This window comes from Phyllostomus hastatus, unplaced genomic scaffold, assembly GCF_019186645.2.
Source record: "Phyllostomus hastatus isolate PE091 unplaced genomic scaffold, TTU_PhHast_1.1 phas_contig_58, whole genome shotgun sequence".
NCBI lineage: Eukaryota > Metazoa > Chordata > Mammalia > Chiroptera > Phyllostomidae > Phyllostomus > Phyllostomus hastatus.
This window is the reverse complement of record NW_025333916.1, coordinates 32,259,331-32,274,519: the sequence shown is the minus strand read 5'-3', so window position 1 is coordinate 32,274,519 and position 15,189 is coordinate 32,259,331. Positions and strand designations below refer to the sequence as shown.

The following is a 15,189-nucleotide window of genomic DNA, read 5'->3' as shown; positions in this document are numbered from 1 at the left end:
TGCTCTACTCGCTCATTTTGAATGCAGCAGCCACCCAGTACACACGCTCACTCAACAGCATCTACTGCCCCTACTGACTAGGACAGATAAGTTGTCATTATTCATGCATGCACATTCCAGTCCACTCTCCTTGGCTGCCCAGTTATATCAATGTCACACAAACTGTTTTCATTATATTAAAAATGGCTGAACTTTTTTCAGACAGACCTTGTATACCTGGAGTTTACTTTGAAAATTGTACTTTGAATATACAGATGTGTTCTTAAGAGTGAAGGTCTCATTGGCTACGTCCCTGCTGACATGAGCTCACTGTGCATGCACATGTTACAGGAAGGAGGAGTGGATGGTCTGGACAAGGAGCTGAGGTGGACAGCCTTCGAGGAGGGCAGCATAGTGTGGCCTCTGGTGCAGATGCAGCTAGTATTTACTGGACACCTGCTAGGTGCCTTCACACCTGTGGCCATGTTTAACTAAAAATTAAGACTTTGAGCCCTAAGACTGTGGCTCAGTGGATTAAGTGCTGGACTAAGAAGCAAAGCTTCACCAGCATGATTCCCAATCAGGGCACCTGCCTGGGTTGAGGGCCAGGTCCCCAAGTGGGGGACACTCGAGGAGCAAGCATACATTAATGTTTCTCTCCCTTCCCCTCTCTCTAAAAATAAACAAAATCTTTAAAAAAATAAAAATAATAAAAAAATAAAAATTAAGACTTTGAGATTAAAGAATAAAATAATCCCAACACCAACGCTCAGGTCAGCGTTGTGGACATTTTGCCTTGTGGACATTTATGGGTTTCACCGCATTACTTTCTCTGTGCATTTGTAACAATTGCGATGACATCACAAGTTCCCCGAGCACCTTGGTTTCTCACGTAACAGGATTTCATGAGCATGTCCTGACTGCTAGAAACTCTTCCCACAGATCACTTCACTGCCAGGTCCCAGCATCCCCTGAACTTGTCTCTGACGCATGAAAATACCATGCACTTCTCTGGGCCTGGAGCCCAACTGGGATTCCAGATGCTCCTGTGGAATCGGAGGCCTTCGAGCAGGTCAAACAGTATGGTTATTCCCGGGCCCTTGGGGTGAGCCAGTGCCCACGGGTGTGGGTGGCCGCAGATGTGGGCTGCGTCTCTGCCGAGTAGTCAGCGACCTCCGCACACGGGGCATGAAGTTTCGGGACACTGCCCCGCCCTGCCCCACAGTCCGCAATGGTGAGGTTTCCAGCCTGGCAGCCGCCAGGAACCCGACAGCCACCAGGGGGAGAAGTTCAACTTGAGCTGCAGCCTAAAGATGTGCAACTGTGGTCAGTGGTTTGAGCCTTAGGAACGACCTTCATGACAGAAAGTTCCAGAATCAGAGAGTCCAAGGACAAATGAGGCAATCCCTTTCTGGAGGGCCCAAGTAAGGTCAGGGTGGAGGCTGTGGGTAGACTTTCCCTTGGTGACCTGTGACTGTGCAGCCTTCACAACCCAGTCCTGCTGATTCCTCTCCTGGCATGAAGACAGCTTGACTGTCCACGCCCTGGGTTTGCTCCCACCACCCAGTGGGCCACAGGCAGGAAGCTCCAAGGCGGGGGCGGAGAAAACTGGCTGCCAGGGGCAGGTGCTACCCTGTCCCGCCAAGGGAAGAACCAGTCATACCTGTGATTTGGTGTTTGGCCCTCTGGCCACATTGCATGGTCTATCAGTCCCCAGTGCAATGAGAACCTCCCACCCAATACACAGCTCCCAAGCCCTGTCTGCCCCACCCCGCCCCCTACTCAGAAAGGCACGTGACACAGATCGCCCAGTCTGAGCCACTTCTGTTAGGTCTTGTGAGAGACGCAGGCATTTTCCCATCTTTGTGAGAAACTTGTTTACAATTGCTTAAAGTTTTAAAAAATTAAATATTAAGAGATACAAAAAATGTTTATATGTATAAGATCTAAAATATCAAGATACAGAAGTTTAAAGAAAAGAGCATCCCCATCATGGTGGCCATCTCCTGCACGCCCGTGTCCTCTCAGAGGACAAAACTTTCCCAAATTTTGTTACTAGTCTCTTCCTTTTCTCGGTATTTACCACATGTTTGAATCCCTAGACAGTAAATACTTTACTTTTGCATGTATCTGAACTTTACAGAAATGGAGTCATATAGTCTGTATTCTTCTGACTTGTTTTTCAATCAACACGGAAATTTATTAATACTGTTACAGCTGTAGTTGACTCTCTTTGCAAAGGAGAGTTTGCTATGTAGTAATTTGATCTACTACTATTACTAGCATAACCAACTACCCCCAAATTTAATGGCTTACAAAAACGACCTTATTTTGCTCACAACTTTGTGAGTCAGGAATCAGGGAAGGGCTTGGCTAAGGGGTTCGTTTTGGACCCAGGGTGTGAGCTGGAAGACCCACTGCAAGATGGCTACCTCGCCCCCACATCTGCACCGTGGGTCTCCGAGGTCTTTCTCTGTCTGTCTCCTTTCATCTCTGTCCCTCCTCCAAAGGGCATCTGATTCTCTAGAGTCTCCTTCATGACATGGGCTTCCTCACAGCACAGCTCAGGGCTCAGGGTAGTCAGGCTTCCCCACAGTGACTGTTCTAGAAGCCAGCATTGCAAACCCCCACCTCCATGACCTTTCTCAGAAACCTTGGGAAAACTTCTGCTACATTTTACTGGTCCAAAGAGTCACCACGGACAGTCTGGACTCAAAAGGATAAGAGAGAATGACATGACATACAGGGAGGGAGGCCATGGTGAGCACCTGGGAGAAGAACTGTGGGTGGGCATTTGAGCTGCTTTCTAACTGTCTGTCCTGTACACTTCGGCGGCTACAGACACAGCTACAGTGAACAGTCTCAATCACGAATCCTGGTGCACAGATACAACAATGCTTCCTGGGGATAGCCCTAGAAGTGGAATTGGGTTTGGGTACATCAAATTTGCTGGCACCAACCTGTTTTCTAAGGTGGTGGTGCAAACCCACATTCTTCCCAGTATGCATGTGTATAACCCTGTCGATCATTCCACACTCTCACTCACTTGGTATTAGACTTGAACATTTGTCAGCCTGGAGGCTGTGAAGTAGTATCTCATGTCTTTAGTTCACGTCTTTCACTCATTGTCCTTCAGGCTGTTTTTTTTTTATTATTTGTAAATTTCTCCATATGATCTAGAGATGGTCCTTTATTGGTTATGTGTTGCAAATGTTCTATGTTGTTTTCACAGTTTTATAGTTTTGAGGTTTGCATTAGGACTCCATCCACATGGAATGGATTTTTGTGTATAGTGTGAAGTCGGGTCCAGCTAAGTTTTTGCATGTGGCTACCAAGTTGCCCAGTGCCATGTATGGGGACCCATCCTCCTTCCACTCTACTCCCATGTCCCAGAGGCGAGTGTGGGCACAACGGTCTGTAGGTTCCGGACAAATGTGGCCTGGCTCTGCCCAACTCCACTTTCTACTCAGAGATCATGAACCAGAGTCTGGTAGTGTCTGGTCTGAGTATGGGGACAACACCCTGGGTGCTCCTCCTGCTTGCTTAGGCACTGAGCCCTACCACGGATCTCCCCCTCTCCCTTCTGAACCTTTGGCCCCTCTCAGCTATAAGCCTGCGCAGCTCTCCTCCATAAAAGCGCACAGCCTCCCTGACCCCTATCATGCCCCCCCTGTGGTCACACTCACTCTCCTTTCTGCATTCTCTAGCCCTCCTCAGCTCACTGTGGTCCAAATTCAACCCTCCTCCCCCCGAGCCTATGCCCACCAGAGCTAGGGGTGCCTTTAGGCTATGTTCTTGTGTTGGACCCCACGGCCTGTGGCAAATAGTGTGATTTTGGAAAATAATGCAAATTAATAACTGAAAGCAATGCAGAAACACAAACAGAAACTATCTTTCCATTTCAGATGGAAAAAAAATAGCTGGGGCAGGGTCCTCCCAGGGTCTTCTGTGGCCACCAAATACGAGTCGTATTGTTTAGACAGCAGAGATCGGGGGTCAGACACAGAAGCTCTCCAGGGTGTGCGAGCTGTGCAGCTGCACTGTCCGCTTAGGCATTACCTAATTTTAAAACTCTCTGAGAATGTTCCTTACATCAGTGAGCGCACGATTCAAGAAGTAATTCCGCAACACACCTCCCTGAACGCTATGCATGGGGCCTGGTGCCCAAGGAAATGCATGTCTCCAGGTTGCGCCACCCCCTCCCTTCCCTGCACATTTCACCCCAGTAAAGAAAGGCATCCCCTGGCTCACAGGGCCGCACCTGAAATCTGTCCCCCCAAACACCGAGGGCCCATTCCTGGTGATGCAAATGCCCACCACAGCACAGTATGTGCATCCAGGACACTTTTGTCTGCAGAGCTGATCTGATGTGGAATGAGCAAATGACCATTTACAAGATAGCTATTTGTCTTTGGAATAACCACTGGGTTTTGCTCTGTTAGAAACACAAGTGGAAGCAAGTTGGAGTCTTTGGGGTCTTTTGCCCCATCTCCAGGGGTCCACATCTCTACCTGTTAAATCTGCGACAAGACAAACAGTGTTCTCAATATGGATTGGTCTGTCTGCATTAACTAGGCCCATCTCCAGAACTTTTCCATCTCCCCAAACTGCAACTCTACTGATTAAACTGTAACTCCCCATCCCATCCCCCAGCACCTGGGGAGCACCACTCTACCTTTTGCCTCTGTGGGTCTAGCTCCTCTAGGGACTTGATATTAAGTGGAATCACACAAGGTTTGTCTTCTTTTTTGACCAGCTCACACTGCCCCTTTAGAGTTAATCCTGTGTTATTACAGAATAACATTAATAACACCAATCTCCTGATTAAATGTCTCTGTGGCTTCTGTCTCTAATGCATCAGGGGGCCCAACTTCTCTCTGCTGATGTGGAGGGCTCCGCTGTCTTCCCTGGGCTGCGCACGCCCAGACTGCTTTGTCTTATGGTGCCTTGGACGTGGAGCAAGAATTTAAGACAGTAGGGAGGGATTAGGAATGTAGGATTCTTCTGGATGTCCCCCCTCAAAATATCCTAGTCTTTTCAGTTGTTTTGCTCATACCTAATATGACAGCACTTTTTTTAGTGACTTTTCATGAGTCTTTGCAGAACATTCAACTTCATTTCCTCAGAAAAAGCTATCTCCTTTATTTTTGCCCTTGTATTTAATTAGTTTTAGGTTTCAATTTAGTTGGGTTTAATTAGCTCTTCTCCTGGCTTCTTAAGGTGGAAATCTGGATAACTAATATTAGATTCTGCCCTAAAACTATATATATATTATACTTTAAACATTGTTTCACTGTATATAAAAAATTCAACATGTTGTTTCATTATGATTCAGTTCCAATAATTTTCCCTGTGATTTCTTTAACCTATATTATTTAGAAATATATTACCTAATTTCCAAATATGTTAGGAGTTTCTAGTTATATTTTTGTTATTTGATTCTGATTTAATACCATTGTGGTGAGAAAAATTATCTGTATAATTTCTGTCCCTTGAAATTAATCGAAACTTGGCTTTTCAGTGACCCACAGTATGCGATCCATCTTGAAAAGCACGTCATGTGCCTTGTGAAGGGCATGCGTGTTCTGTGTTGTTAGATGCGATGTTCTGTACATGTCAAATCGGTCACTGTGCTCATAGTGTTTGTTGGTCAGCTGTTTTACACGCCTACTGACTTTTTGACTGATTGTTCTATCAATTGCTGAGATAGGAGTGTGAAAATCTCCATTTGGTGTTGTCATTGGTTTGCTTTATGTGTTTTGAAGCTCTATTATTAGGTATCTTGTTGATAAATTGGGCCTTCAGTCATTACAAAATGTCCTGTCCTCTCAGTCTCTGGTGATACTCATGGTCCGAAATCTAACTTGTGCCATATCTTACTCCATTCTTTTACTTTTCATCCTTTGTACGTATTTATATTGAAAGGGTATTTCTTATAACCAACATTTAGTTGGTCTTACCTTTTGTCCAATCTGGCAATCTCTGCCTTTTACTTGGAATGTTTAGTACCTTTAGCTATATTTAATATAATTATTGATATTGTTGGATTAAATCTATCACCTTAGCATATAATTTCTATCATCGTATCTGCTCTTTGTTCCTTTGTTCTTCCTTTTATCTCCTCTTCTATTTTTTGGATTCCATTTATCTCCTCCACTGAATTTTTAGTTATATTCTGTGTTATTTTTAGTGGTTGCTCTCAAGATTACAGTATGCATCTGTAATTTATCACAGTTTATCTTCAGTATTTTATTATTTAATAACAATGTAAGGACCTTACATTAGTGTAATTCAACTTACTCCCTCCCACACTTCATGCTTGTGTTGTCATGTGTTACTTTTGTATTACAGATCCCACAATACTGCTCTAAGCAGTCCATAATTTTTAAGAGGAATTCACCCTTATGCATATGTTAATCTTGCTTGAGCTCTTTATTTCTTACTGTAGATCGGAGCTTCTACCTATTACCATTTCTCTTTAGCCTGAACACCCTCTTCCACATTTCTTGCATTTGCACCTCTGCTAGTACACTTTTATTTATCCAAAGATGTCATTATTTTACCTTCATGTTTGAAAGGTATTTTTCCTGGCTATAAAATTTTAGGTTGACGCTTTTCCTTTCAACATTTAAAGATATGTTCTCATTGTCTATTGAGATCCAATGTTGCTGATGAAGAGTCACTCATTATTCTTACTGCTGTTCCCATATGCGATGTGCCTTGTTTCTCTGTTAGCTTCTCTTGTTATTTTCTCCTTATGACTGGTTTTCAGCAGCTCAATCACATTGTATTGAAGTGTTTTGTTTTGTTTTTGCATTTATCCTCTTCTGAATTTGATGAGCTTCCTGGCTCTAAAGGTTGCTGTGTTTTAACAAACAGAAAAATTTTCCAACAATGTTTCTTTAAATACTTTTTTTCCTGTCCTATTTTCTCACTCCTCCCCATCTGGGAATCCAGTCACACATAAGTTTGACTGCTTGATACTCCCACAGGTTACTGAAGCTTTGCTCATTTTCCCCCCACTCTTTTTTCTTTCTGTGCTTCCTTTTACTCAATTTCTTTTGTAAGGTCTTCAAATTGATGTATCCTTGTCTTTCTTGTGTCCAATCTACATTAATCCCATCTAGTAAGTTTTTTTAAATTGCTGATATTATACATTAGGGTACTAAGATTTCCATTTTGGTCTTTTTTTATAGTTTCCAAATCTTTCCTGAAATTCTCCATTTCTCCAATCAATTCGTCCATATTTATTTACAGAATATTTAGGTTCATCATAGTTTTTTAAAAGGCCTTTGCCTGATAATTCCAAACCTGGGTAGTCTGAGTCTGTTTGTATTGAAATTTTTTTCTCTTGTTTATGGGTTGATAATCCAGTGCCTTTGTACATCTTATAACTTTTTATTTTTATGCCAGAGATTGTGTCTAAAGTCGATGATTTTTTAAAACACATGCTTTGTCCTCTGTGAGGCAGCTAGCATAAAGGGTTTATCAGTTTAGTACATTTAGAAATAGAGGTGGATTGGGGTAGTTGAGGCTTGAACCTCTAGAGGAGCCTTGGAATTCAAGCTCCAGGAGTCTAATGAGATACCTCTCCATTTTCCAGCACAGCCCCTGACTCCCCTGGCCACCAGGGATACCTTATAAAATCTGAACTGGGTGGTGTGTGGTTCCACTTTGTTAATTTCAATTTATCTCTGCTTTCAAATGCTAGACGGTTCACAAGTCTCCATCAATCACCCCTGGACTTCAATACTGAGAGATGCTCAAACTATGAAACTGAAATTTTAAGATTGTGTGACCAAGAGACTATGAGAGTTAGGGATTATGACACTTTGAAACTGTGACTATAAGATTTTGAGATCTTCCCTTGCTTTCTGTCCCCATTTCTCAGTCTCCACTTACTCAGCAGAACTGCCTGTAAGAAAATGCTTAGGGTTAGTAAAGAGGATTATCCTTACAGTTCCAGGCTCTCTTAAGTTCTTATCTGATGAATCAGTCCTGAGGTTTCTTGAGTTCAATTTCTCTTCATCTAAGCAAAATAGTCCTTCTCTGGCAGCTTGCTTCTCCATCCAGGCTCCCCACAAACTAAGTGACTGGCCCCAAGCATGAAAGTGTTTTCTGTTTTTCGCTCATTTAGGAAAGCATTGTCTCTTCACACTTTGGTTCTTTTGGATCTCTGTGTATCCATAGCTCTTGGACAGCTTCAAAGGAAAGGGTAATTGTTTTGGTTTCTCTTAGGATTTCTTGTTTTGGCAGAGTAAAGGTCTTTCACATACTTTCACGTCCTAAGTAGAAATAGGACTCACCAATTCATCAGTAAGACATGTTTTGCCAATTTCCTTTGTGGTTTTCCATTTGACCCTTTATTTATTTATAGGAGTATAATTTTCCAAATGTAAGGGTGTTTTTTGTTGTTATTTCTAGATTTATTTTCCTACAGTCTCTAGATATCAATTATTTGTTAATATAAATTATTTGTTATTTCTTGACACTTTATGGCTAATAGTCAACTCTGGTCGATTTTGGTAGATGTACATGTACACTTAAGAAGGTAACTTCAAGAGACACATGTATAGTTTCTTGTAAAATTTGACCAGAATTTTATCAAATTTTGATTAAAGTTGGAAAATGTTTCATGTGCACTTAGGAAGGATGTGTATTCTAAAATTATTGGGTTCAGCACTCTGTGAATGCCTTTAGTGGAAGAGAGATACGTGTTCAAATGTATACCTTAATTAATATGTGGTTTGCTTATCCTGTTTGTGCTGGAGAAAAGTGAAATCGCCCACTCCTTGTAATTCCCTCAATTTATACTTCAAACATTTTCATGCTATGCTAAGTATTGACAATTTTTTATGTATTTGTGGTTGTGACTAGTACTACTATTGAATGATCCTCTTTAGTCCTAATAATGCATTTTGCCTTTCACTATATTTAATTTGTTATGAATATTGCTACACCAGTTATCCTTTGGTTATTAGAATTTTGCTGGTAGCTCTCTTCTGGCCAAGATAGTTTACCTCGTTGCACAACCAAAATAAGGATCACAACAAGTTTAAAAATAAAAAAAATGCCAGAACTGACAGAAAATCAAACTGTATGGAAGTCTAATAACCAAGGAGTTAAAGAAGAAACATTCATCCAGATTGATAGGAGGAGGTGGAGATTGGCAGCCAGGGCAGAGAGGATGCACAGCAAAGAGGTGGCTGGAGGACCAGGTGGGAGAGGTGGCAGCTGGTGGCTCCACGTTTGCTTGTGAATAAACCAGGAGGAACAACTACAGAGCGAGAGAGACCAAGCAACCCAGGGCTCCAGCATGGGAAAGGAAAGCCTCAAAACCTATGGATGTAAAAACCTGTGGGGGTTGTGGTGGTGGGATAAACTCCCAGCCTCACAGGATAGTTCATTGGAGAGACCCACAGAGTCCAAGAATGTACACAGACCCACCCATCCAGGAATCAGCACCAAAAGGGCCCAATTTGCTTGTGGGTAGTGGGGGAAGTGACTGAAAGCCCATGGAAAGCCCAGCAAGTGGCACTGTTCCCTCTCTGACCCCTCCCCCACATACAGTACCGCAGTGCAGCAATGTGGGTTGTCCTGCTCTGGCCAATAGCTAAGGCTCTGCCCTTACAATGTAAGGTGTGCCAAACAAAGAAATATGGCCCGAATGAATGAACAGATCAAAACTCCAGAAAAACAACTAAGCAATGAAGAGATAGCCAACCTATCAGATGCACAGTTCAAAACACTGGTAATCAGGATGCTCACAGAAATGGTTGAGTATGATCTCAAAGAGGAAGAAGTGAAGAGGATGCAAAGCGAAATAAAGAAAAATATACAGGAAACCAACAGTGAAGGAAAGGAAACTGGGACTCAAATCAACAGTTTTGAGCAGAAGGAAGAAATAAACATTCAACTAGAACATAATGAAGAAACAAGAACACACAAAGAATAAGGAGAGGCTTAGGAACCTCTGAGACAACTTTAAATGTTCCAACATCTGAATCACAGGGACGCCAGAAGGAGAAGAGGAAGAGCAAGAAATTGAAAACTTACTTGAAAAAATAATGAAGGAGAACTTCCCCCATCTGGCAAAGGAAATAGACTTCCAGGAAGTCCAGGAATTTCAGAGAGTCCCAAAGAAGTTGGACCCAAGGAAGCACACACTAAGGCACATCATAATTACATTACCCAAGATTAAAGATAAGGAGAAAATCTTAAAAGTAGTAAGAAAAAAGGAGACAGTTACCTACAAAGGAGTTCCCATAAGACTATGAGCTGATTTCTCAAAAGAGACCTTACAGGCAAGAAGGGGCTGGAAAGAAGTATTCCAAGTCATGAAAGGCAAGGACCTATATCCAAGATGACTCTATCCAGCAAAACTATCATTTAGAATGGGAGGGCAGATAAAGTGCTTCCCAGATAAGGTCAAGTAAAGGAGTTCATCATCACCAAGTCCTTATTATATGAAATGTTAAAGGGACTTATCTAAGAAAAAGAAGATCAAAAATAGGAACAGTAAAACGATAATAAACTCACAACTATCAATAACTGAACCATAAAAAAAAAACAAAAACAAAAATGAAGTAAGCAAACAACTAGAAAAGGAAGAGAATCACAGAAATGGAGATCATATGAAGGGTTATCTGGAGGGAGGTGGAGGGGGGAGATTGGGAGAAAAGGTACAGGGAATAAGAAGCATAAGTGGTAGGTACAAAATAGACAGGGGAAGGTTAAAAACAGCATAGGAAATGGAGAAGCCAAAGAACTTACGTGTATGACCCATGGACATGAACTAAGGGGGGGATATGCTGGTGGGAGGGGGATTGCAGGGCAGAGGTGAATAAAGTAGAGAAAAAAAATGGGACAATTGTAATAGCATAATCAATAAAATATACTTAAAAATAAAACAGAAATAAAATCTAAAAAAATAGAATTTTGCTGGTATACCATTTTTAATAACTTTATTTTTAACATATTATGTAAGTTGTGCTTTTTATTTTCCACATCTTTGTTGTATTTACTCCCTCCTTTTTTGACTTCTACTTGATTTTACTTTCTTTATTCTAATCTCCTCCTCCTACCTTCCCCCTTAGTGGAAACATTCTATTTTTATGTATTTCTGATAACTCTTTTTTTAAATTTCTCCAGACATTCTCTGATTCAAACTGTGATGAAACAAAATTACAAGTAAGTCAATGAGTGATTTTAAGCATTTCTTCTATCTAGAGAGGAACGACAGAATGGTGGTCATTGAAATATTAGCCTAATACAGCTTATCTTAATGTGATTAATAATAATTTCCAAGCCATATACTTTGACAAACGTGGGTAAAGGAATAAAAACTGCATTAAATTTATATTAACTAAAATATGTTTATATTCACAGTTGTTAGAATAAGTTCATTTTCTATGTCATAAAGATGATCAAATTTTATGTTCTACATTAAAAAGTAAAAAGCAATAGCAATAGAAACATGAAGTAGTAAGGTTTTTAAATTTCATTTTGTGCTTATTAAACGCTTGTAAATATGCATCCATATTAAAGAGTAATATTCATATGGCTTTTTCAGGAAATAGGCAGTTCTGTAAGTGAGAAGGGAATATATGCTTGGAATGGAAGGAAAAAGAAACTGAGGAGAAAAAGGCCAAACATTAGGTCAGAATAATTCTTCAAGACGTGCCTTTGAAAGGGGACAGGTGTTTTCAGATCCATCGTGAAGCAGATTGGTTCTCTGTGCTGAGAGGCACCTTCCCCCACTCCTGCTCTGTGTCAGTGTGTACAAGGCACGGACCACAGAAGGAAACACCCTCTGAGCAGACTGCTTCAAACAAGGGATCAAATCCACGTTACCCTTGGTAATTTCTCTGCCACAGTTCTTCTTCTAGCTAAAAGATACTCAAAGAGTTTAATAAACTGAAGTAGCCCAATGGTAGGGTTTTTTTTTTGAAGCCCTAATTCAATACAAATGGAATAATAAAAGGTGCTGATAAATAAAATCTGTCTTTTTAAGATTCAGCCATAATTTTTCCAGCAGCTCACTACATATACCCACTACTTGGCTGTCGTTAGTTTTTAGCACTGCCTCAAAAATAACCTACAATAAAAATATCCCAAGAAATAAACTGAACACATGAGAAATTCATTAGGCAGATTTTATTTGTATGTATTGGAACTGCTCCAGGAAGCTGGCCCTGAGAGGATTACTCAAGAGCGAGGTTTCCTTCCTTCATGAAAAGGCTGCAGTGAAAGTGTGCTGGGGGGGACCAGAGTGGATGTCTGCAGGCAGAGTGGTCTCCACACTCCCTGGCAGGCCTGAGAAGCTGGTTTCTGGACACAGAGTCTTACTTCACCCATCGTTTGGGACGTGAAAAAGGAGGAGCCAGAAGCTAGAAAGAGGGAGACAAGCCAGTCCTCATGGATCCATCAAATAGAGAGGAATGGGAAGTTTTCTCTATTTATGTGTTTAAACTCTGTGAAAACATGGCTGAGATTACAATACCGGTTTGTTTTTTCATTATCTCACAGCTTTCTTACAGAAAGAAAACAACACATGTTTACTGGAATTATGCTGGTTTTTATTACTGGCTTAATTTCAAATGTTCTTCCTTGCCTCTAATGGCCTATTTCCCTGGTTCTAAAATTCCACTGCCTCAGCTTCAATGCTCAATAGTTTCCAGGTACCAGGTATCCTTGCCTGTCTCTTCCCCCAGCTGGAGAACAGTTAAGGTGTTCCCTGCAGGGAAGTCCTCAAGCAGGCTGTGTCCCCTGAGGGGAGGGTCTCACACAGGGTGTGTCCCCTGAGGGGCGGGTCTCACACGGGCTCTGTCCCCTGAGGATGGGTACTCACACAGGCTGTGTGCCCTGAGGGGAGGGTCTCACGTGGGCTGTGTCCCCTGAGGGGCGGGTCTCACACGGGCTCTGTCCCCTGAGGATGGGTACTCACACAGGCTTCCTGCTGCAGGTGCTGCAAGGCCCTCTTGGCCGGGATGAGGAAGTCAGTGAGGCAGCGCAGCCCATCCCCTCCGTGGAGCCTCTCAGCCACGCTGAACACCTGCCAGAGCACGGTGGCCGCCGTGGCCTCGAATGGTGGGTAGAGGGCAGAGAGGGTGTTCTGGATGTAGGTGTCGAGGGATTCCAGATCCTGAAATGGAAGAGAGCATCCGGCAAGTTAAGCTACCAATAAAGACACATAGGTGGATACTTTCACAGGCTGGCACCTAAGGGTCCCAAATTGCATCTGTGCAAGAGGAAAGGTATACGTGAATCCTCAGCATAGAGAGAAGGTCCAGTTGGGAGCACCTGCTTGTCCTTCGCGTTGTCACACAGCAGCAGCACACTGAGGCTGCATCAGGGAGACTCGGGACCTCTGCCCGCTAGGGCAGCCCTCAATAGCACTTTGTAAGCAAGAGTCGTCACTGTTATCACACGTTTAGATTTAGCAGAAGTTCCATCCCACCACATTCTGAAATATACACCTCCAATGCTACATTTTGGGATCTTCCATGGGGCATGTGAACTTTCTCAGGGGGCCTTCCCCCTCCCTGGCACTCCTGGGTCTGCACACGGAGTGGGGGGGAGGCTGTGGGGAGAACAGAGTTGGTCCAATGCCATTTTATGCTCAGGAATAAATTCATCCACAGCAAATACATTTTAATTGTATTGATGTTTTAAAGTTTAAATAGAAACCATTATCAAAAATCACAGGATTGTGCTCTTTCAGTCATTGTGAAAACAGTATCACTGGTATTTGATCTCCCTTAACATGTTTGATGCAACATGCTTTTATATAAAGATGGAATGCTTTTATTTTTTTTTTAAATGGTTTAATACTATTTTTAGATACAACATTTCCTGAGGAAATGCCACAATGTTCATTTGTTTGGAAAATAAACGAAAGGCTACAAATAATGGTTAAAAGCCAAAGAGGTTAAACTGCGAAGTAGATTTTTAAAGGGACAAATGTTCATCTGAGACTCCTCTGACGAGCTAGTCACACAGATAATTTCCTAAGAAAACTGACAACACAGCAGTGAAATCTCCGGGCCTGAGGTGGACAGGACTCAGAGGGAGTCTGCCTGTACTCTCTGAGGGGCCAGGCCAAACAGAGAGCCGGCAGGTATGTGCTGCAGTGTCAAGGTCAGCTTCTAGAAAGCACGTGACTCAAGGCAGACCTGAGCCAGCTCGGCTCCCGCCTCCGCGTCAGCATGGAGGCACCAGGGCTGACACCCTCTGGAGCATCCACGCCCCACACAAGTCTTGCCTTGCCTGGTCCTCCTCCGTCAATGTGAATTATCTAAAGACTGATTTCATCCAGAAAATGCCAATGTGGTGTGATTTCCAAAAACTCAAATCACACCCGAGTCGAAAGCAAACATCCAGGCCATGAGCATAAATGGAGCTGGCTCTGAGCCAGGGGTAGGAATCACCCTCCGGGAGTTGTGCGGCTCCTTACAGAAGTCTGAAGCAAATGCTACTGGGATGAGAGATCCTGTTAGGAAGGCGGTGCAATGTGGTACTAGGGGACACGTCTTTAATGACCTATGCTGGAGGAACTGAAATGCAATCTTCGGACCCTCTCAGGGAGTGAGGTCTTTCTGTTGCTCACATGACCTAATCCAGGCCCATTCCTCCTCCTGACCCTCAGGGAAAGTCCTGACTTCCCATGTCCAGCTGTGGTCAGCAGCCTCCTGATGGGTGGGTCTCCTGGCCTCCACCTCCCCAGTTCATCTTCTGAAAACTGCCCAACATGGAAGGAGAGGAGGTCAGCCAGAACCTCCCTGGCTCCTTCTTTGTCATTTGAATTCACTTGTGACTGGGTAGGCCCAACTCCCCGTGCAGCCATCCCCACTCAGAGCCTGGTTCTGGCAAGAGCTGCCCAAGGGAAGTAGTCTGCTGGCCAAGAGGCCATTTCCCTGGTCAAGTAAGTTGAGGAAACTTGGGTAAGCCAAAGTGAAACAACTTCTCTACTTTCTTTTTTACAAATTAAAAGAAAATTCAATTACAGTTGACATACAATATTATATTAGTTTCAGGTGTATAGTAGTGGATAGACATTTATATTACCTATGAAATGATCCATCACCCAATAAGTCCAGTACCCATCTGACACCAACATAGTTATTATACTATTATTGACTATATTCCCTATGCTGTACTTTATATCCCTATGACTGCTTTTTTAATCCTTATCTGAATATATGTTTATTG

General features: G+C 42.7%; 1 protein-coding gene across 1 annotated transcript in view; it reads right to left on the bottom strand.

Annotated features, from left to right (window-relative positions):
• The window catches only part of PLEKHG4B (pleckstrin homology and RhoGEF domain containing G4B), an 84,478-nt gene that overhangs the window by 43,809 nt on the left and 25,480 nt on the right, over positions 1 to 15,189 (bottom strand). The window contains exon 2 of the mRNA XM_045847698.1: positions 12,926 to 13,123. Coding sequence (XP_045703654.1) covers positions 12,926 to 13,123 — 198 coding nt within the window. The remainder of the gene's footprint in view (positions 1 to 12,925; positions 13,124 to 15,189) is intronic.